This window comes from Oncorhynchus tshawytscha, linkage group LG23 (genome assembly GCF_018296145.1).
Source record: "Oncorhynchus tshawytscha isolate Ot180627B linkage group LG23, Otsh_v2.0, whole genome shotgun sequence".
NCBI lineage: Eukaryota > Metazoa > Chordata > Actinopteri > Salmoniformes > Salmonidae > Oncorhynchus > Oncorhynchus tshawytscha.
This window is the reverse complement of record NC_056451.1, coordinates 17,934,302-17,957,486: the sequence shown is the minus strand read 5'-3', so window position 1 is coordinate 17,957,486 and position 23,185 is coordinate 17,934,302. Positions and strand designations below refer to the sequence as shown.

At 43.0% G+C, this 23,185-nt stretch overlaps 2 protein-coding genes across 4 annotated transcripts in view; one reads left to right on the top strand and one right to left on the bottom strand.

The window, feature by feature from the left end:
* The window catches only part of LOC112247764 (zinc finger-containing ubiquitin peptidase 1), a 20,170-nt gene extending 5,547 nt beyond the window's left edge, over window positions 1-14,623 (bottom strand). Inside the window, exons 1-9 of one of the 3 annotated variants that reach the window (XM_024416587.2) lie at window positions 14,604-14,623; window positions 12,364-13,013; window positions 4,339-4,440; window positions 4,122-4,178; window positions 3,750-3,857; window positions 1,864-1,973; window positions 1,469-1,637; window positions 974-1,162; window positions 596-761 (exon numbers count right to left, since the gene is read on the bottom strand). In XM_024416587.2, the coding sequence (XP_024272355.2) occupies window positions 596-761; window positions 974-1,162; window positions 1,469-1,637; window positions 1,864-1,973; window positions 3,750-3,857; window positions 4,122-4,178; window positions 4,339-4,440; window positions 12,364-12,976 (1,514 nt within the window). In that variant the 5' untranslated portion in view covers window positions 12,977-13,013; window positions 14,604-14,623. Of the gene's footprint in view, window positions 1-595; window positions 762-973; window positions 1,163-1,468; window positions 1,638-1,863; window positions 1,974-3,749; window positions 3,858-4,121; window positions 4,179-4,338; window positions 4,441-12,363; window positions 13,014-13,318; window positions 13,480-14,108; window positions 14,346-14,603 lie in introns of those variants that run through there. The other 2 variants (XM_024416588.2, XM_024416590.2) reach the window with 2 other exon arrangements.
* On the top strand, window positions 13,516-23,185 carry LOC112247765 (importin subunit alpha-6). The gene is made up of 14 exons (XM_024416592.2): window positions 13,516-13,648; window positions 14,848-14,975; window positions 15,394-15,495; window positions 15,876-15,975; window positions 16,348-16,442; window positions 16,794-16,925; window positions 17,464-17,552; window positions 17,753-17,852; window positions 18,059-18,222; window positions 18,302-18,380; window positions 18,494-18,619; window positions 19,615-19,742; window positions 19,950-20,128; window positions 20,699-23,185. The coding sequence occupies exons 1-14, from the start codon at window positions 13,645-13,647 to the stop codon at window positions 20,884-20,886; spliced, it is 1,614 nt and encodes a 537-aa protein (XP_024272360.1). The 5' UTR covers window positions 13,516-13,644; the 3' UTR covers window positions 20,887-23,185.

The following is a 23,185-nucleotide window of genomic DNA, read 5'->3' as shown; positions in this document are numbered from 1 at the left end:
TACTATTATTCTGACATTTCACATTCTTAAAATAAAGTGGTGATTCTAACTGACCTAAAAACAGAGAATTTTTAGTAGGATTAAATGTCAGGAATTGTGAAAAACTGAGTTTAAATGTTTTTGGCTAAGGTGTATGTAAACCTCCGACTTCAACTGTACATACAGGAAACTGTTGAGTGTGAAAAACCCAGCAGCATTGCATTTCTTGACACACGCCGGTGTTCCTGGCACCTACTACAATACCCCATTCAAAGGCAATTCAATATTTTGTCTTGCCCATTACCCCTCTGAATGGCACACACACACAATCCATGTCTTAACTGCCTCGAGTCTTAACAATCCTTCTTTAACCTGTCTCCTCCCCTTCATCTACACTGATTGAAGTGGATTTAACAAGTGACATCAAAAAGGGATCATAGCTTTCACCTGGTCAGTCCATGTCATGGAAAGAGTAGGTATTCTTTTTATTTTGTATACTCAGGTCTGTGTGTCCATTCAGGTGTATCTAATTCAAATATAGCTGGCTACAAAAATGTGTTACGTTCTAATGCATGTAGTATGTTATCGTTCTGTGTGTGACTCTCTGGGCTCTAACCTGACTCTGAGGGAGGTGCAGAGAGCGTAGATCTCCGTAGCTCCTATCCAGGCCCGCGTGCCCTGTAGTCGCTGGTTAAAGTGGGTGGCACCCTGTGGGTCTAACCCCTCCCGCCACGCCCCCTCTATCAACACCTGCACCCGGGGGATGCTGGGTACTGACCCCTCTGGGTGAGGAGGGAGAGGGGGGCAAGGAAAAGATGCCATGATAGAAGATTAAAGAGAACGTTAGTTTAGGAGATTACATGGTAAAAAGGCTTTTTGAGAGGGCTGCATTCAACTGTTTCATTAAGTGATCCAGACAGCTACTGGATTTGAGAGAATGGTAAACAATTGTGGAATGTGAGGTTTTGGAATATGTGTCTCTGTCTCTGTGTACCTGAGAGACAGGTAGTGTAGGGCTCCATTCTTTGCAGAGAAGACAGGAGCATCTGGAAGTTTCTGTAGCCACATCCCCAGCCCTTATCCCCCTCTGATGAGCAGAAGTGGTCTGTGTCAGCACTCAGCCACACGTGGACACAGTCTCTGACCTCCCTCTGATAGTAAACATACAGAGCACCCAGCACACCTGACAGAATGAGAGGAATACAATCAACAAAGAGAATGACAAAGACAGAGAGAAAGAGAAAGGGGGGCTAAGGTGGAGATGCCGCCGCCCCCAAATTGAAAGAAGACAGTTATTAATGGCAGGCTAAATAAAGGTAGGCTAAATAAAAGGAAGGAAAAACATTTCTAAAACAGGGTTTAATTTCCTGAGAGATGGTAGATAGACAGCTGTATAAACAGATAACGTGACGTGATCTAAACAACTCAGTTTGAGAACATAGTAAATAATGTTAGTCATGATCCGGGTAAGAAATTTAATCACACACACCCTGCGTTCTGGTCCTGCCATCGTCGACCCCTGAGGCCAGAGCCTCCATCATCTCTGCTCTCTTGTTGTGGAAGTCAGCAGGCACCATGACACCTCGAGACACGGCTTTCTCCATGGTCCTCTCCATCTGTTTGCGGTAGCCCCCCCTCCCATCCACACCAAACTGCCTCTAAACAAACACACACACAACAAGGGGTCAGGGTGAGGTCACCACCACACTCAGCATACATAAGCAGACACACATATACTGTAAATCATGCTTGCTGACATGCAGAAACACAAATAAACCACATACTCCTACATAAGCCATGTGACAAAGCACAGACGCGTCATATGGTGCATCATGCAGCAAGGTCAAATCCACTAGTGTTATTATGGTTGTGCTTTATAAGAACCTGCAGCTTCTTGAACTCCTCTGCCTCCCTCTTGGCCTCCTGCTCCTTCCTCCTCTGCTTCTCCTCCTCCTGCAGCCGTCTGGCCAGCCTCAGGTCTGAGCCAGGGCTCACTGCAACACACACAGGGTCAGTCACAATTCCCTCTCTCTAACACACCATGGGAATCAATCTTGTAGTCACAAAATTGATGTGAAGATAGCTGCATGTGAGAGCTCAGCGGCATGTGCTGGCAGGTTGTATAAGTTCCGATCAGTTCAAACTTTATAGTCCCCAGAGGGAAATTCATAGTTCAAAACCGATCACACAAAGGACAAATTACACATCATTATATTGCAACTTCAGGAGCTGGCTGGCAATAAAGTGCATGTGCAAATCAAATACGGGGTACTACACCATCCTCTATCTCTACCGAGACCCGTTGTTATAACATGGCTACATCTAAGCAGGAGATAAAACATGTTGGAAGCACAACTTGCAGACTTGTTTACGTGTTGCTGTGAGTTTTGTTGCCAACCTTACTTTGCTACCTGACAACTTTACGTTTTTTTACTTTTTAATTACCGTTTATATTTTTAGTTTTTCCCTCACTCAACTTTTTTTCATTCAACTTTTTCACTCCAGACGCTTTATCTGGTGCGTGGTTAGTCAGGACGTCCACCAGCCGAAGCTAAGTAGTAACATTAACATGATGCCTTCTAATTGCAGTCGCTGTACTCATAATATACAGAAGAACGATCGCCTTACGGCGAGGATAGCTGTGCTGCAAGCCCAGCTTCAGACACAATCGTTAGGCAAGGGTAATTTCTGTGTAGGAAAGGATGAAACAGCGTCTGTGCCACCAGTAAGTACAGATAGTAGTATAAATCCCTTCGCACGGTCCCCGCAGCCGGACAACTTTCTCATGGTTTCTGGAGGGAAATGCTGTAGGAATGCTCAACCGGTGTCGCTCATTCAGCCGACAGAAACTTTCAACCGGTTTTCCCCATTAAGCAGCGAGTCGGAGTCTGAGGCCGAGCCTTCTCTGGTCTCTACTCCTCCTGTTACGGGGTCTGAGATGCCGAAGCCTCCCAGCATTAGCTCTGACAAATTGAAAACACTAGTCATTGGCGACTCCATTACACGCAGTATTAGAATTAAAACGAATCATCCAGCGATCCGGGTATTTGTTTACCTGAGAAGTATATCTCTACTGTTTACCAGGGGGCAGGGCTACCGATGTTAAGGCTAATCTGAAGATGGTGCTGGCTAAAGCTAAAACTGGCGAGTGTCGAGAGTATAGTGATATTGTTATAAATATTCTTGTTACATTGCACAACCTTCAATGTTGTCATAATTACGTAAAATTCAGGAAAATTAGTTCGCAATGAGCCAGGCGGCCCAAACTGTTGCATATACCCTGACTCTGCGTGCAATGAGTCAAAAGTGCATTGAAATTACTTAGGAAATTTGCACACTTTGGAGAGGTGTGTGGCCACTAGGAGACACCCCTTAGTCCTCTCACTCAAACTTTTGTATTTATTTTGTCTTATGTTGCACCTATGCCCACATTTTCCAGGAATATTCTTATCATGTTACTGAATGTATCCAGAGTATTTTCAGATTTCGTTATCTACAAATGCAGCGAAATGTAAAATGCACATGCAAACAACACTAATGTTTGGATTCAGTCTGTGAACTGTTGTGTCCTCACCTTTGGTCTAATAATTTCCCCATAATCGCCAAACTGTTCCCCTTCAACTGCTACCATGGTTATTCATCTGCTTTTCATATTTCTTCCTTAAGATACACTTCCAATTCAACCCTATAGGACAATTCCCACAAGTGTAAACACAAAATCCCAATTAAACCTGTGTTCCCATCACATGATTGTTTAAATCAAGCCATACCTGCATTAGTGACTGTGCCATAGTCAAGATGCAGCTCCACATGTTCCTGTAGGGAGTAGCAGTCTCCACACACCACAGAACACAGGGGACACTCATAACTCTTCCCACCTGAGGATGAGGTCAGGGACACACACAGCGGTTAAAAGGGATATCAACGGGGCATTTGTATTTAAATCATTATTCATCCAGGTTATTCTTGTTGAGATAAAACCTCTCTTGCAAGTTCATTTAGATTTTTTGGGGAATATTATACCTGAATCAGTAAGACATGGGCAGAGAGAGAGCCTAAACCTCTGTGGATCTGCCATAGGCAGGCTTCTTCCTCTGTTTGGTTGAACTGTTTGTTCCTATGAAGAAAAGCATGAGACAAACCTGAGCTGTTGCTGGATGATGCTGCCTCGGTTGATGATGTGGCCCCCAGGACAGCCTCTGAAAAGACAGATACAGATGTCAGAGTCAGAGACTTAACACAATGGATTGGGCCTCATGTTCTGTCTGTGCTGAACTGTGTAGACTCGGACTGTCATGAGTTTCTACAGTCACAGTGTGTTCTGTGCTGAACTGTGTGGTCTAACTGTAGATACTGTACCTTCAGCTGGGCTCTCTTCTAGCAAGTGCAATTCAACATGTTCCTGTAGGATGAAGGCATCTGTGCAGACCAGAGCACACATAGGACAGGAAAACCGCTTCTCTACAAAAGACACACAGTACATAACAATGAGACACAGGATGATGACAAGACTAATGCAATCCATAGCGAGGAGTTTTTTAACCCACTCCACACAGCTCTTGAATGCCGCACAGGAGCAGCTTCGGTAGCAGGTTCATCCTCCCCAGAAGCTCCACAGAGCAGTTCAGAAGGCCATTTTTACCCACAGCCATGAGGCTTTTTAACGAGTGTAAATGACTCATTTATGGTGCCTTCTTAATAGGAATGTTGTTATTGCTTGTTTCCCAGCAGTAGGATAGACAATAGTATTTATCTTAAACTTGTCTCCATCTTTTATGGCTATTACTATGCAGGTGATTTCTTAGGTGTCTTCTAATTCATTTTTATTATGTGTTTGTCATTGTCTTTGTAATTTATTAGTGATGCTGAGTGAAAACTATTTCCTAAGTTGGGATCAGTAAAGTGCTACTCTACTCAAATCAAAGATTATATACTGACAATATACGTCTCCCTGCCCTAACGATGGGAGTCGTTGTCCACAAAGCGGCAAGGCAGACTGTCTAGCTCCTGCCTATCTTTTCTTTGAATTGGTGGATTATTGTAATCCTTTTTTGAATATTCGACAAGGGTTGTTGACGTTAACCGCCTGTATTCAATGCGAGAGATGCTGCTAGCCTCATCCCATGAATATGCATAGCCATCTCCGAGATAGTGTTTGTTCTCAAGTGACAATGATGTCATGTGTCCTACTTATATCAGTACACTCATAACAACTTAAACATAACAAAATGGCTATTACAAATAAACTTCACGTAGAAAATAAGCCATTAATTTTATTGTCAGCTAAATTCGACAATCTCTTGCTTGGTGGGCGAAACAACAAAAACCACCACCTGATGAAGACAGACAGATTGTCCGCTGAGTTGGGCCTCTCTCTTTCGCTTCGGTACAACAAACCAACTAAACCTAATATCAGTCAGTACAAAAAAGAAACTGATGAGGTTTACAAAAACGTGTTGCAATTGAAGACGGATTAAAGTGCGGCAGAGCCCGCGAGCACCAGATAGCATGGACTGTTAATGGGATGCATTGATAGTTCATCAATGGTCTATCAAACCACCTAATATCAGTCAGTACGACAAACCACCTAATATCAGTCAGTACGACAAACCACCTCATATCAGTCAGTACGACCAACCCCATAATATTAGTCAGTAAGACAAACCACCTAATATTAGTCAGTACGACAAACCATTTCAGTCAGTACGACAAAGCAACTAATATCAGTCAGTACGACAAACCATTTCAGTCAGTACGACAAACCCCCTAATATTAGTCAGTACGACAAACCACCTAATATTAGTCAGTACGACAAACCATTTCAGTCAGTACGACAAACCAACTAATATCAGTCAGTACGACAAACCATTTCAGTCAGTACAACAAACCCCCTAATATCAGTCAGTACGACAAACCCCCTAATATCAGTCAGTACGACAAACCCCCTAATATCAGTCAGTACGACAAACCCCCTAATATCAGTCAGTACGACAAACCACCTCATATCAGTCAGTACGACAAACCACCTCATATCAGTCAGTACGGCAAACCACCTCATATCAGTCAGTACGACAAACCACCTAATATCAGTCAGTACGACAAACCACCTAATATTAGTCAGTACGACAAACCTCCTACTACCAGTCAGTACGACAAACCCCCTAATATCAGTCAGTACGACAAACCCCTAATATCAGTCAGTACGACAAACCCCTAATATCAGTCAGTACGACAAACCACCTCATATCAGTCAGTACGACAAACCACCTCATATCAGTCAGTACGGCAAACCACCTCATATCAGTCAGTACGACAAACCACCTAATATCAGTCAGTACGACAAACCACCTAATATTAGTCAGTACGACAAACCTCCTACTACCAGTCAGTACGACAAACCCCCTAATATCAGTCAGTACGACAAACCCCCTAATATCAGTCAGTACGACAAACCACCTCATATCAGTCAGTACGACAAACCACCTAATATTAGTCAGTACGACAAACCACCTAATATTAGTCAGTACGACAAACCTCCTACTACCAGTCAGTACGACAAACCCCCTAATATTAGTCAGTACGACAAACCACCTAATATTAGTCAGTACGACAAACCATTTCAGTCAGTACGACAAACCACCTAATATCAGTCAGTACGACAAACCACCTAATATCAGTCAGTACGACAAACCACCTAATATCAGTCAGTACGACAAACCACCTAATATCAGTCAGTACGACAAACCCCTAATATCAGTCAGTACGACAAACCCCTAATATCAGTCAGTACGACAAACCACCTAATATCAGTCAGTACGATAAACCACCTAATATCAGTCAGTACGACAAACCCCTAATATCAGTCAGTACGACAAACCACCTAATATCAGTCAGTACGACAAACCACCTAATATCAGTCAGTACGATAAACCACCTAATATCAGTCAGTACGACAAACCCCTAATATCAGTCAGTACGACAAACCCCTAATATCAGTCAGTACGACAAACCCCATAATATTAGTCAGTACGACAAACCACCTAATATTAGTCAGTACGACAAACCATTTCAGTCAGTACGACAAACCAACTAATATCAGTCAGTACGACAAACCCCTAATATCAGTCAGTACGACAAACCCCTAATATCAGTCAGTACGACAAACCCCATAATATTAGTCAGTACGACAAACCACCTAATATTAGTCAGTACGACAAACCATTTCAGTCAGTACGACAAACCAACTAATATCAGTCAGTACGACAAACCATTTCAGTCAGTACGACAAACCCCTAATATCAGTCAGTACGACAAACCCCTAATATCAGTCAGTACGACAAACCCCCTAATATCAGTCAGTACGACAAACCCCCTCATATCAGTCAGTACGACAAACCACCTCATATCAGTCAGTACGACAAACCACCTCATATCAGTCAGTACGACAAACCACCTAATATCAGTCAGTACGACAAACCTCCTACTACCAGTCAGTACGACAAACCCCCTAATATTAGTCAGTACGACAAACCTCCTACTACCAGTCAGTACGACAAACCCCCTAATATCAGTCAGTACGACAAACCCCCTAATATCAGTCAGTACGACAAACCCCCTCATATCAGTCAGTACGACAAACCACCTAATATTAGTCAGTACGACAAACCACCTAATATTAGTCAGTACGACAAACCTCCTACTACCAGTCAGTACGACAAACCCCTAATATTAGTCAGTACGACAAACCACCTAATATTAGTCAGTACGACAAACCATTTCAGTCAGTACGACAAACCACCTAATATCAGTCTGTACGACAAACCACCTAATATCAGTCAGTACGACAAACCACCTAATATCAGTCAGTACGACAAACCACCTAATATCAGTCAGTACGACAAACCCCCTAATATCAGTCAGTACGACAAACCCCCTAATATCAGTCAGTACGACAAACCACCTAATATCAGTCAGTACGATAAACCACCTAATATCAGCCAGTACGACAAACCCCCTAATATCAGTCAGTACGACAAACCACCTAATATCAGTCAGTACGACAAACCAGCTAATATCAGTCAGTACGATAAACCACCTAATATCAGTCAGTACGACAAACCCCTAATATCAGTCAGTACGACAAACCCCCTAATATCAGTCAGTACGACAAACCACCTAATATCAGTCAGTACGACAAACCACCTAATATCAGTCAATACGACAAACCCCTTAATATCAGTCAGTACGACAAACCACCTAATATCAGTCAGTACGACAAACCACCTAATATCAGTCAGTACGACAAACCCCCTAATATCAGTCAGTACGACAAACCACCTAATATCAGTCAGTAAGACAAACCATTTCAGTCAGTACGACAAAGCAAATAATATCAGTCAGTACGACAAACCATTTCAGTCAGTACGACAAACCCCCTAATATTAGTCAGTGCGACAAACCACCTAATATTAGTCAGTACGACAAACCATTTCAGTCAGTACGACAAACCAACTAATATCAGTCAGTACGACAAACCATTTCAGTCAGTACGACAAACCCCTAATATCAGTCAGTACGACAAACCCCTAATATCAGTCAGTACGACAAACCACCTAATATCAGTCAGTACGACAAACCACCTAATATCAGTCAGTACGACAAACCACCTAATATCAGTCAGTACGACAAACCCCTAATATCAGTCAGTACGACAAACCCCTAATATCAGTCAGTACGACAAACCACCTAATATCAGTCAATACGACAAACCCTTAATATCAGTCAGTACGACAAACCACCTAATATCAGTCAGTACGACAAACCACCTAATATCAGTCAGTACGACAAACCCCTAATATCAGTCAGTACGACAAACCACCTAATATCAGTCAGTAAGACAAACCATTTCAGTCAGTACGACAAACAAATAATATCAGTCAGTACGACAAACCATTTCAGTCAGTACGACAAACCCCTAATATTAGTCAGTGCGACAAACCACCTAATATTAGTCAGTCGACAAACCATTTCAGTCAGTACGACAAACCAACTAATATCAGTCAGTACGACAAACCATTTCAGTCAGTACGACAAACCCCTAATATCAGTCAGTACGACAAACCCCTAATATCAGTCAGTACGACAAACCCCTAATATCAGTCAGTACGACAAACCCCCTAATATCAGTCAGTACGACAAACCACCTCATATCAGTCAGTACGACAAACCACCTCATATCAGTCTGTACGACAAACCACCTAATATCAGTCAGTACGACAAACCTCCTACTACCAGTCAGTACGACAAACCCCTAATATCAGTCAGTACGACAAACCCCTAATATCAGTCAGTACGACAAACCCCTCATATCAGTCAGTACGACAAACCACCTAATATTAGTCAGTACGACAAACCACCTAATATTAGTCAGTACGACAAACCTCCTACTACCAGTCAGTACGACAAACCCCTAATATTAGTCAGTACGACAAACCACCTAATATTAGTCAGTATTTCAGTCAGTACGACAAACCATTTCAGTCAGTACGACAAACCACCTAATATCAGTCAGTACGACAAACCACCTAATATCAGTCAGTACGACAAACCACCTAATATCAGTCAGTACGACAAACCCCTAATATCAGTCAGTACGACAAACCCCTAATATATCAGTCAGTACGACAAACCACCTAATATCAGTCAGTACGATAAACCACCTAATATCAGCCAGTACGACAAACCCCTAATATCAGTCAGTACGACAAACCACCTAATATCAGTCAGTACGACAAACCAGCTAATATCAGTCAGTACGATAAACCACCTAATATCAGTCAGTACGACAAACCCCTAATATCAGTCAGTACGACAAACCCCTAATATCAGTCAGTACGACAAACCCCTAATATCAGTCAGTACGACAAACCACCTAATATCAGTCAGTACGACAAACCACCTAATATCAGTCAATACGACAAACCCCTTAATATCAGTCTGTACGACAAACCACCTAATATCAGTCAGTACGACAAACCACCTAATATCAGTCAGTACGACAAACCCCTAATATCAGTCAGTACGACAAACCACCTAATATCAGTCAGTAAGACAAACCATTTCAGTCAGTACGACAAAGCAAATAATATCAGTCAGTACGACAAACCATTTCAGTCAGTACGACAAACCCCTAATATTAGTCAGTGCGACAAACCACCTAATATTAGTCAGTACGACAAACCATTTCAGTCAGTACGACAAACCAACTAATATCAGTCAGTACGACAAACCATTTCAGTCAGTACGACAAACCCCCTAATATCAGTCAGTACGACAAACCCCTAATATCAGTCAGTACGACAAACCCCTAATATCAGTCAGTACGACAAACCCCTAATATCAGTCAGTACGACAAACCACCTCATATCAGTCAGTAACAAACCACCTCATATCAGTCAGTACGACAAACCACCTAATATCAGTCAGTACGACAAACCTCCCTAATACCAGTCAGTACGACAAACCCCTAATATTAGTCAGTACGACAAACCTCCTACTACCAGTCAGTACGACAAACCCCTAATATCAGTCAGTACGACAAACCCCTAATATCAGTCAGTACGACAAACCACCTCATATCAGTCAGTACGACAAACCACCTAATATTAGTCAGTAAGACAAACCACCTAATATTAGTCAGTACGACAAACCTCCTACTACCAGTCAGTACGACAAACCCCTAATATTAGTCAGTACGACAAACCACCTAATATTAGTCAGTACGACAAACCATTTCAGTCAGTACGACAAACCACCTAATATCAATCAGTTAATATCAGTCAGTACGACAAACCACCTAATATCAGTCAGTACGACAAACCCCTAATATCAGTCAGTACGACAAACCCCTAATATCAGTCAGTACGACAAACCCCTAATATCAGTCAGTACGACAAACCCCTAATATCAGTCAGTACGACAAACCACCTAATATCAGTCAGTACGACAAACCACCTAATATCAGTCAGTACGATAAACCACCTAATATCAGTCAGTACGACAAACCCCTAATATCAGTCAGTACGACAAACCACCTAATATCAGTCAGTACGACAAACCACCTAATATCAATCAATACGACAAACCCCTTAATATTAGTCAGTACGACAAACCACCTAATATCAGTCAGTACGACAAACCACCTAATATCAGTCAATACGACAAACCCCTTAATATTAGTCAGTACGACAAACCACCTAATATTAGTCAGTAAGACAAACCACCTAATATTAGTCAGTACGACAAACCTCCTACTACCAGTCAGTACGACAAACCCCCTAATATTAGTCAGTACGACAAACCACCTCATATCAGTCAGTACGACAAACCACCTAATATCAGTCAATATGACAAACCCCTTAATATTAGTCAGTACGACCTACCACCCATCATCAGTCAGTACGACAAACCATCTATTATCAGTCAGTACGACAAACCAACTAATATCAGTCAGCACAACAAACCATCTAATATCAGTCAGTACGACAAATCATATCAGTTAGTACAACAAACTAACTAATATCAGTCAGTACGACAAACCACCTAATATCAGTCAGTACGACAAACCACCTAATATCAGTCAGTACGACAAACCACCTAATATCAGTCAGTACGACAAACCACCTAATATCAGTCAGTACGACAAACCACCTAATATTAGTCAGTACGACAAACCTCCTACTACCAGTCAGTACGACAAACCCCCTAATATTAGTCAGTACGACAAACCACCTAATATCAGTCAGTACGACAAACCACCTAATATCAGTCAATACGACAAACCCCTTAATATTAGTCAGTACGACCTACCACCCATCATCAGTCAGTACGACAAACCATCTATTATCAGTCAGTACGACAAACCATCTAATATCAGTCAGTACCAACAAACCAACTAATATCAGTCAGCACAACAAACCATCTAATATCAGTCAGTACGACAAATCATATCAGTCAGTACGACAAACCACCTAATATCAGTCAGTACGACAAACCACCTAATATCAGTCAGTACGACAAACCACCTAATATCAGTCAGTACGACAAACCACCTAATATCAGTCAGTACGACAAACCACCTAATATCAGTCAGTACGACAAACCACCTAATATCAGTCAGTACGACAAACCACCTAATATCAGTCAGTACGACAAACCACCTAATATCAGTCAGTACGACAAACCACCAAATATCAGTCAGTACGACAAACCACCAAATATCAGTCAGTACAACAAACCACCTAATATCAGTCAGTACAACAAACCACCTAATATCAGTCAGTACAGCAAACCAAGACAGATGTAACAACACCCTCTAAAATAAACCTTTAAGTGGGGAGGAGAAACGCTTCTGTTTGACTGTGGTGTGCTCTGCGGATCCCACTCCCACAGAGTCCTCAGCATTACAGTGTCTGCTAGTAGGCCTACTGGAGTCCTGAGCTGATCTCAGAAAGCCCGTAGACACTGAAGAGGTGGGTTCAACAATGGCCACTGCTCGCCCTCCACCGGACTCCCCCCTACTAAAAGCTTGGGGGGATACAGTCATTCGCTCCTTAGACTCCAGTGTGCTATTGGATGTCCTGAGTGAGACCCCTCCTCCAATGGTGTCAAACCTGTTCCCATTGGCTACTCCTTTTTCAGAACCCTCAGACCTAGACAAACCAATGGCTTGTTTGCAGTGACTGTCCACTATGGTGGTAGAGGGAGTAGGACTTGAGCTGGGCCTGACAAGACTGTGACCACCTCTACCCTCTGCTCCGTCATGGTCCTGCTTCTCTTTGTGTGTGGTATTGATGTGGAAGCGGAGTTCGTTGTAGGCGACTCCGGACCAGGAACAGAGGGGGCAGCCCATGTCATTCTCCATGTGCCTCAGGAGGAGATGGGTCTTCATGTCCTTGTCCAACACCAATTCCTCGCCACAAATCTCACACGTCAGCATGGCTTGTTGTTTCTGGTGCTCAGCTGTCACACTAACACTGAAATGAAGATAAACGAAGATAACATTAATTGTCAGTAAATAAATAGGAATTAACAGGAAGGATATCAATCCAAATTACGCCAAATATACCCAATAACGAAACAACGCAATGCCCACCTTTGTCAGCCAAGATGCAACAACGCAATTCCCATCTTTGTCAGCTAAGATAGCTAGCCAAATTCTAACTCGGCTATTATAATTTATTCTGAATTTGTCTAGCTAGTCAACATGTCAGTCTATGGACTAAAACATTACTTCAAAACGCTGAAAGATTGCTAACTATCTAACCATCATATTACTCACCGATTTCAAGAATATGGACGATGTGCCGTACTAATGCTTGACTTATGTGACTACTTTCAAAATATATGTGTTTTTGTTTCACTTTTCATTCATATGCCATCTTAGCAATGCTAGCTAACAACTTGACTTTACTGGCCCAGTTGGCTTCTCCTCCTTCAGTTGGGGCTGATGGATTTGACGTCACTGGTTGTTGATCCAAGGAGGGTTACTGGGAAATTTTAAGCGATACAAGACGCCATATTGCTCTCAGCTGGACTCGGGAGTTTGCGTGAAGGAAATAATAATACCTAGCTATACCTAGGAGTTTCTGACATTATTCATCTTAAATGGGTAAGAGCAATACAATCGTCACAACCTTTTTATTGTTGTTTTCTTTTTTTTATCACGAATTATCTGGTAACTTGGCATGACGATGGTTGCTAAACGAGGGGACCGGAGAGGGGTGTGAAGGAGCTAGCTAGCTAACGCTTGCTGTGTTATTAGCAAGAACAATCTCTTAAAAAGCTGTGGTTTGGGTCTAAATGCAGTTTTGGATACCGTTGCCTATTATAATTGGTTTTACAGCTGTTTTAAGTGTTATTTTGCTAACGATACGAATACGTTAGGTTTTTGAACACCATGTAATTTAATTCAATTAATACTAATAATGTATTAGCTAGGTAGCCAGCATGCTACTACTAGTTGCTGTGTGCTAGGCCAGTGGCTTCCAACCCTTTTGGGTTATTGTACCACCAACTGAATTTTGCTCTGCCCGGAGTACCCCTGAAGTACCCCACCATGTGCATTTTACCAGTAAGCCTAAGGTCTCGTGAGCCTTCTCAAGTACCCCCTGTGGATAGGCCAGGTACCCCTCCCCAGGCCAGGGGTCCTACTAGGTAGTACCGCTGGTTTGGAACCACTGCACTAGGCCGTACTGTACTACTTGCTAGAGAGGAACCCGGTTTCTTGCGATTGGAGATATCCAGCCTGGAAGACGACCGATTCCCCCAGAAAATACAACAAACAATGTCAATGTGACGCTGCAGCAAGACAGTGGTTAATGTTAGCTAACATTCATTAGCTGGCTGATGCGCATGTCATCTTTATCTAGCTAACTAGATAGCCAGGAATAGCATTATTTGACTCGCTAGATAACACAAAGATTACTAATAGATGAGATCATCGAACGCTATTTTTGTTTTAACTTGACTAATCTAACGTTGATTATTATGATGACGGCGAGCGAGAAACATTTGATATTGTATTTCTTTGATCACCAGTCTTCTTCATCAGCTATCAAACTCACCCCAACTGCTGTTTTCGTGTGAAGATGTGCATGGCAGGGTTTGTCTTCAAATCCCCTTTTGGCCAACCAATCCAAATTCACATCGAGAGTTATTTAATTTATTTGAATTTCCATTAAGCGCCTATGTTAACAACAACCTTAGCTAGCTAGTCAGTCAAGTTTGCCTGTCTGTGGCTGCTGTGAATTCACAAGTTCGTATATTTGATTGTTTAGGATAACGTTATGTTTGTCCTTATTTCCCCAGATGAGATGGCAAGCCCAGGGAATGACCGAATGAAGAGTTACAAGAACAAAGCGCTGAACCCACAGGAGATGCGCCGGAGGAGAGAGGAGGAGGGGATCCAACTCCGCAAACAGAAGAGAGAAGAGCAGGTAGGGCGCTTCTAGTTCTTACGCCTGGACCACTGAATCAGCTACTCTCCATTTTTATTTATTTAACTAGGAAAGTCAGTTAAGAACAAAATCTTATTTACAATGAAGGCCTAGGAACACTGGGTTAACTGCCTTGTTCAGAGGCAGAACGACAGATTTTTTACGTTGTCAGCTCGGAGATTCGATCTAGCAACCTTTCGGTTACTGGCCCAACGCTCTAACCACTAGGCTGCCTGCCGCGCGATTCTGTGGAGACAAACCTAGTCTCATTCAATTTGACCATGTAAATGCCTTTTGAATGGTAAATCTGCTCCAGATTTAAGTCATTTTTTTATTGACCTGTTATAGTTGTCTTTGGTTTGTTTGTGTTGTAGTGAGTCAGTGTCCTACTAACACTTACCTCTCCCTCTTCCCCCAGCTGTTCAAGAGGAGGAATGTGTGTGTGCCCTCGGGTGATGAGTCCATGTTGGAATGCCCTGTCCAGGACCCTGACATCAGCTCCACTGCACCAGTCTCAGGTGTAAGTGACCATTACTCCAATTGCCCCATTTTCTTACTCTCGTGGTCTACACTCTGCACCGAGGGACTAGTTACCTGTTGAAAGACAATGCCATTACTCCATAAAATAAGTAAAAAGAATGTTGGGGAAACAGAAGATTCTTAAACACATGGTTACTTGTCTTTTCTCTTCAGTATCCAAACAAGACAAGAGTTTTTGGTTTTCAAATCAATCTGCGATTAAAACTAGATGAAGGTCTTTAGTCCTAAGTGCACTTTACGTGATCAACCTGTCAGGTGTAGCCCTACATCGCTTGCCCTTCAATATGTGTATGTAGTGTCAGAGTACATGGTTTTGTATGTCATTCACATCTTTATGTATGTTGACGTGTGTGTGTGTAGGAAGGTGTCATAACTCCAGACATGATCCAGATGATCTTCTCTGAGGATCCAGACCAGCAGCTGATTGCCACACAGAAATTCAGGAAGTTACTCTCCAAAGGTCTGTGTGAATCATTCAATTCATAACACCCCCAATGCAGGGCTCATGCCACCTGTATCATCTAGGTTAATTCCCCGATGGGACACAATTCCCTATTTAGTGCACTACTTTTGACCTGGACCCACTATATAGGGAATAGGGTTCCATTTGGGACAGACGCATAGTTTGGTCTTGTATAGTATGCTTTCTCAACAACAAAGATGGGTTGTTTGTTCCAAATGCCTGCAAGTAAATGCCTTTGTTGGACCTGATGCTATTCCTTCCACACCGTATTGGAATGTTTCAGCATCACACGTTTTCAGCCATGAACCATGAAGTATTTAAGCTAGTAGTGTGATGTCATTGTCATGCACTCTTCTCCCTCCTCATCAGAGCCCAACCCCCCCATCGATGAGGTCATCCTCACCCCAGGGGTCGTCAATAAGTTTGTGGAGTTCCTCAAGAGGAGTGAGAACTGCACTCTTCAGGTGGGTCAGGTGGCTGGGTCTCTGTCTGTCTGTTATTTGGATGTGCTGGGAATTCTTGGTTTGGTCTGTTAGAAATCGTAAAATGTATTCACTACACAAAATGACACTAACAGAAAGCTGTTGGAATATATGAAATGAAGTCAGATTCTTTAATGTTATATCGCATCCTGTTGGCAATAGTCAGTCTGCATGACATCTGCATTGTATTGCTCCCTGCCAATAGACATAGCTAGTGAACTTTCCTCTGCCTCTTTATGACACTTTCAATCACAACTCTTCAGCCTGTGTATCTGTCTGAGGGCTTGCACTATGCTCCCCATGTGACCATGGTGTGAACTGTGTGTGACACAGTTTGAGGCAGCCTGGGCCCTGACCAACATTGCCTCTGGGACCTTCCTGCACACCAAGGTGGTTATCGAGACGGGAGCCGTGCCCATCTTCATCGAGCTGCTCAACTCGGACTACGAGGACGTCCAGGAGCAGGTGACTGAACAGCCTGGGGGGCTGAAGCCCTTGGGGCAGGGTTGCAACAGGATTGGGGGGCTGAAGCCCTTGGGGCAGGGTTGCAACAGGATTGGGGGGGGGCTGAAGCCCTTGGGGCAGGGTTGCAGCAGGATGGGACACTAACACATGGGTCACAGTGATAGCTAGCAGGAATTGGAATAAGATGTCATGGGATTTGTCCCGCCAAGAAGATTCTATCTGAATAGTAAACCAGCTATGTTTGCGTTCCCTAAATATAAACGCTGTGGCTGCATTCTGATTTTCTACCGTTCTCCCTGAAGTGTTCTCTTATTCACTCCCCTTCCATGGGTTTTAACGTAGCCAAACACTAAGCAATCCCAGCCCAGTATGGTCCTAGCTGTGTGGTTATGTAGCAGTATATGGTATGGCCATCCAAGCCCAGCTGCAGCACTGTATACTATGGCTCCTAGCTGCATGCAAATATAGCTGCACTGTTACAGAATGGCAATATACATGGCTGCTGAGTTAGAGGTGACGAGTGATTGGTGTGTTTCAGGCCGTGTGGGCCCTGGGGAACATCGCCGGGGACAACGCAGAGTGCAGAGACTACGTTCTCAACTGTGGCATCCTGCCCTCCTTACAACAGTACGTGTGTGTGTGTGTGTGTGTGTGTGTCTGTGTGCGCACACTTGGTTTTATCAGTCTGTAGGCCCATGCCGTTTTAACAAGGAGAAGTAGAGTTTCATACCATTACCTAATACATTGTATAATCCGATTAGTCAGGTTTAACAGTTTAATTGTGGTCAGAGAAACAAGGTGTACTAAACTGTTCTCTGCTCCCGCAGGCTGCTGGCTAAATCCAACCGTCTCACCACAACTAGGAATGCTGTATGGGCTCTGTCTAACCTGTGTAGAGGGAAGAACCCCCCTCCAGACTTCACCAAGGTAATAGGGTCTATTCCCACACTGCCCAATCAGAGGACAGTCCAACAGATCTCACCTGTCAAATGCACAAACCTCTCTGGGATTTTGACTCATTTCTCTCAAAGCCATTCTCTTAGCAAAACTTAATGTTCTCCTTTCACCATTATCCCTCTTTCTGTCTGTCTTCCTCCCTTTGCTCTTTTCTTTTTATTTGCTCTCCTTCCTAGGTGTCTCCCTGTCTGAGTGTGCTGTCCAGGCTGCTGTTCAGTAGTGACCCAGACGTGTTGGCTGATGCCTGCTGGGCCCTCTCTTACCTGTCTGACGGACCCAATGACAAGATACAGACCGTCATCGACTCTGGGGTCTGCCGCAGACTGGTGGAGCTACTCATGTAAGTACTACTAGACACACACCCACACAAGAAATTGAGATGTTGGTGCACACTGACTGGTGTTTTTGGTCTTCCCCAGGCACAGTGATTATAAGGTGGTCTCTCCTGCGCTGCGTGCTGTGGGAAACATAGTGACAGGAGATGACATTCAGACTCAGGTAGAACTCGTTTTTATTTTCTTGCTACCTCCCCAATGGCTTTGTCTCTTCACCCTGATGTGTGAAGTTTTGATCCTTCACATGGTCCTAGCTGTGTGCATTGATTGTTCCAGGTGATTCTGAACTGCTCGGCGTTGCCATGCCTATTACACCTGCTCAGCAGTCCCAAGGAGTCCATCAAGAAGGAGGCCTGCTGGACTGTGTCTAACATTACAGCTGGGAACAGAGCACAGATCCAGGTGTGTGTGTGTGTGTGTGTGTGTGTGTGTGTGTGTGTGTGTGTACCTGTGCTTGATGGTAGCACAGTGTTTTTAAGTAGTTGTCTGAGGGCTTTTATCATTGAGTTATACACTGAGTGTACAGAACATTAAACACCTTCCTAATTTTGAGTTGCACCCACTTTTGCCCTCAAAACAACAGCAATACGTTGGGGCATGCACATTACAAGGTGTCGAAAGCGTTCCACAGGGATGCTGGCCCATGATGACTCTATTGCGTCGCACAGTTGTGTCAAGTTGACTGGATGTTCTTTGGGTGTTGGACCGTTCTTGATACACACGGGAAACTGTTCAGCGTGAAAAACCCAGCAGTGTTGCAGTTGTTGACACAAACTGGTGCGCCTGTCACCTGCTAGCATTCCCTGTTCAAAGGCACTTCAATCTTTTGTCTTGCCTATACTTTTGCTAATCGTTTGTCTTGCCCATACTTTTGCCCATTTGTCTTGTTCAATCCAGGGCTCAAGGCTTAAAAATCCTTCTTTAATGTGTATCCTCCCCTTTAACAGGTGACATCAATAAGGGATCATAGCTTTCACCTGGTCAGTCTGTCATGGAAAGAGCAGGTGTTCATAATGTTTTGTACACTCTGTAGGTCATTATTGCTAAAATGTCACAAGGTGCAGAGCGTTCAATTTGCCTTCTGGGGTCAAGGAGACCCCCAGCTCTGGAAAAACCATTGACAACTACATGCTGTTTTCAAGGGATTGTTAAAATAATGTTAACTATTTGGTTGTTATATCATCCCCTTAATGGTGGCTGATATTGTGAGTCTACCTTCACGTATCTGAAATTCCATGATCAATTTATGGTTACTGATCATGAAAAGGGTGCAGTTACATGCTTTATAACTCTGATGATAGAGCTGAATGTGGAATAATCTGAACTGTGTAGTTCTGGGGGGAGGGGGGGTCTATATAATATGTCATCTCACTGTTCTATCTCTCTGTCTTGGTCAGACGGTGATAGATGCCAACATCTTCCCAGTGCTGATAGAGATTCTTCAGAAGGCAGAGTTCCGTACCAGGAAGGAAGCAGCGTGGGCTATAACCAACGCTACCTCTGGGGGCACTCCTGAGCAGATCAGGTAATAACGCAAATTCTTGAAAATAGAACCGGGGCTATCATTTTGGAGACTTGTTGCTTACACCAAGAATTCATGAAATGAATGTGAGTAGTCTCATGCTCGACTAGTTTTGTCCCAGTGTAGCAGGCCTGTATAACCCTATATCTGCTAAACCAAATGTAACAAATGTGAGTAAATCTAAATCTGTCTGTCTTGCTGTCCCTGTAGGTACCTGGTTAGTCTGAACACTATCAAGCCCATGTGTGACCTGCTGACAGTGATGGACAGTAAGATAGTGCAGGTGTCACTGAACGGCCTGGAGAACATCCTGAGACTGGGAGAGCAGGAGGCCAAGCAGAACGGCACCGGCATTAATCCTTACTGTGCCCTCATAGAGGAAGCCTATGGTATGTTACACATTCACACACCATCAGAGAATGGGACAGGCATCAACCCATAGATGTACGCTCAATTCTGTTTCTCCACCTTTTCCCTGAAATTGCACATTTCTCGTGGATTTATAAGGAATGTACTGATGTAAGGAGGCAGAGGGAACAATTGCACTCTTTAGGGAGAAGGAGAAATGTCATTATGCTATGGATAATCACTTAGCCAGTGGAATGCACACACTGTTCCACTAGATGGCAGTAGAAATGTTGCTGGGAAGTGAAAAGTGTACTCTGTAGTTCTTATCTAATGAGATGCAAGGACACATGCTGCCAAATTTAAACAGCCATTCGTTAGTGATTTATGACTCAGTATCGTCATGTGAGTCACTAAGGCCTGATATTAATTTGTGTGCGTATGTGTATCCGCTGGCTTTTCTTACAAGCACTGATTTTAGCTTATGGCTGCTTTATTTGAGAAAGTTGTATTTGCAATGACTGTGTAGATGTCGTACCTACCTACGTTGAATGCACTGACTGTAAGTTGCTCTGGATAATAACATCTGCTAAATGTAAAAATGTCCACGGCAGGTCTGGACAAGATCGAGTTCTTGCAGAGCCATGAGAATCAGGAGATCTACCAGAAGGCTTTTGACCTGATCGAGCACTACTTTGGTGTGGAGGAGGAGGACGCTAGCATCGCCCCGCAGGTGGACCAGAACCAAGGCCAGTTTATCTTCCAGCAACAGGACGGGCCCATGGAGGGCTTCCAGCTCTAACCACACCTTGACCTTCACCCCTCTGAGTATCTACCACCCCCCCCAGGGGAGTCCAGTCTCTATAGGGCTGTTTAGACCTGAACTGATGACACTACCCCATCTCGCCTCTCACTGGACCCACCTACTCTACCTCTCTCTCCAAATCTTCCTCTCCTGCAAGGCTAGCCTTGCCCTGCCACAGCACCCTATCTGGAAAGGGCGAGAGAGGGAGCATGAGAGAGAGAGAACCTGACTGACTGAAAGACTGACTGAGGACAGCTCATTCTTAGTGTTTGAGACTTCCTGGAGCTGTATGCAGCGTTTGGGTTGTTTCTTTCTATTGTAGACTATACCGTCTGTGCAGTGGTAAGCCTCCTAACATGGTAGGCATAGGAAAGAAAGAGTTGGCTGATATTTTGTCTTACTCCCTAAAATGTTTTTTTATTTTATAATTTCCTGTGATATTATTATTACGACACTGGTGTCTCAATCACCCTCCATATCTCCTTTTTAAATGTGAAACTACCTCTTCAGTCTTCAAAAAGAAAACAAAAGATATGAAGCATTTTGACTGAGGATTCTCTGGATTTCACCAGATAGTCCAAGTAAAACTCCTATCCCAACTAGTGTCCTGAAGAGGTTTAGTGACTGTATCAGCTCATTTCCTAACTTCTTGTACCCTTTGACCAGAGCTGAGAGAACAGTTGGCTACAGACAGCCTACTGTTTTTGTTGGAGGATGTACATTGTGTCAAGATGATGTGTGTATTCCAGTGACATTATTATTTAAGTTGAAAAGCAGGTGGACATCTTTCTCTGGGGTCTCTCTTCAATGATAAAATTGACAATGGTTGACCTAGAGATTCCTAATCTTATTTATTCTGTTGAAATGTCTTTCAGTTCCTTGATCCTGGCTGCAATATTAACTTTAGAATAACAGAACACCAGTTGCATCGTACTGACCGCAGTAATGTAGATGCATTGTGTAGGGAAACACTGCATGTCACTTGCTGCATTAGTCAGCATAGCGTTCAGCCAGGCTTATGCTTATCTGTAACAACGTTACGGTAGGATTGACACAACGTTAGGGTAACGTTGAGGAGTGTTCTGCTTGTGTGAGTGCTCCTTATTGAAGCGCTGCCAGCCAGCCACAGTACAGTGCCAGACGGGTTAGGTTCAGTGACTAGTATCTGTTGTGTGATGCAGTGTCTGTCTGTAACAATCTCCAGGTGAATAAAAACACAGGCTCTCAGAGTTCTTTTGTAGTTGTGTTTTTTCCCGTCATCTCACCATGAGTTATTATGATGTCATGACTTACTTGTTTTGCTGAAGTCTTTTTTTGTTTTATCGGTGGTGGTTAACCTTACATTGGACTTAACGCTATTGGACGTTGATATAAAATGCTCAGTTGAACTTGAGTGCTTTGTATATTATATATACATGTAAGAAATTATATGGGGGAAAAAAGACCTAATTGGAAGGGGTGATTTATTAATTGCAGTATAATGTGTTTTCTGACTGAGATATGCAATGTTGTACTTATGTTGAGTCTTTGCACACTTACCTGTTGCTGCTTTATTCTGATCTTTTGTTGGGTATGTGTTTGTTTCCTGGTTCCCCTCACCTTTACAACTGCTTCTAGAACATGTTTTGTTAACTCCTCAAAAAACATTTTTTGTTAAATAAAAAATTATATGAACTCTTGATTGGCGAAGGAAACCCAACCTGGCTAAACTGAACTGTTGAGCCTTTATTAGTGTGTGACTACAAGTATTTCAGCATTCTACTTTTCTTTTAGTTTTAAACTCATCACTCCTGAATCCTGGCGCTTTACTTTTGACGTGTTACATTTTTGGAAATTGAAGATGCTGTATACATTTTGAGTACCATATTAATTGAGCTTAGGCCTTGAATATTATATATATTTACGTGAGATGGAAACAGTGCTACATTTTGTCATGCACATTAAAAATTGTGTATAGTTTTCTAATATTTCTTATGTTTGTACAATTGGATGATATATTATTTTTATGTTTTAGGTTGATTTATTTCTCCCCATTTGGGAATTGTTTTGGCTCTGATACAGAGGCTATAAGGACTGCTGTGGTATTCTGTCCAGAATTCTCTAGGTGGTTACCATATCATGCCGCCATTGTGGTTGTTTCCTTTAATCCAATGGACCACAGAGGGCTGTGTGTGAAGCTGGACTAAACAGCTCCTCTCTGTGTTACTCATGGAGCTGTTGTCTGGCTCTCCTTTGAGGGGTTAATGTGGAGTTGACTGTAAAATAATGAAGAATAAAGAAATACAATGATCTGGTA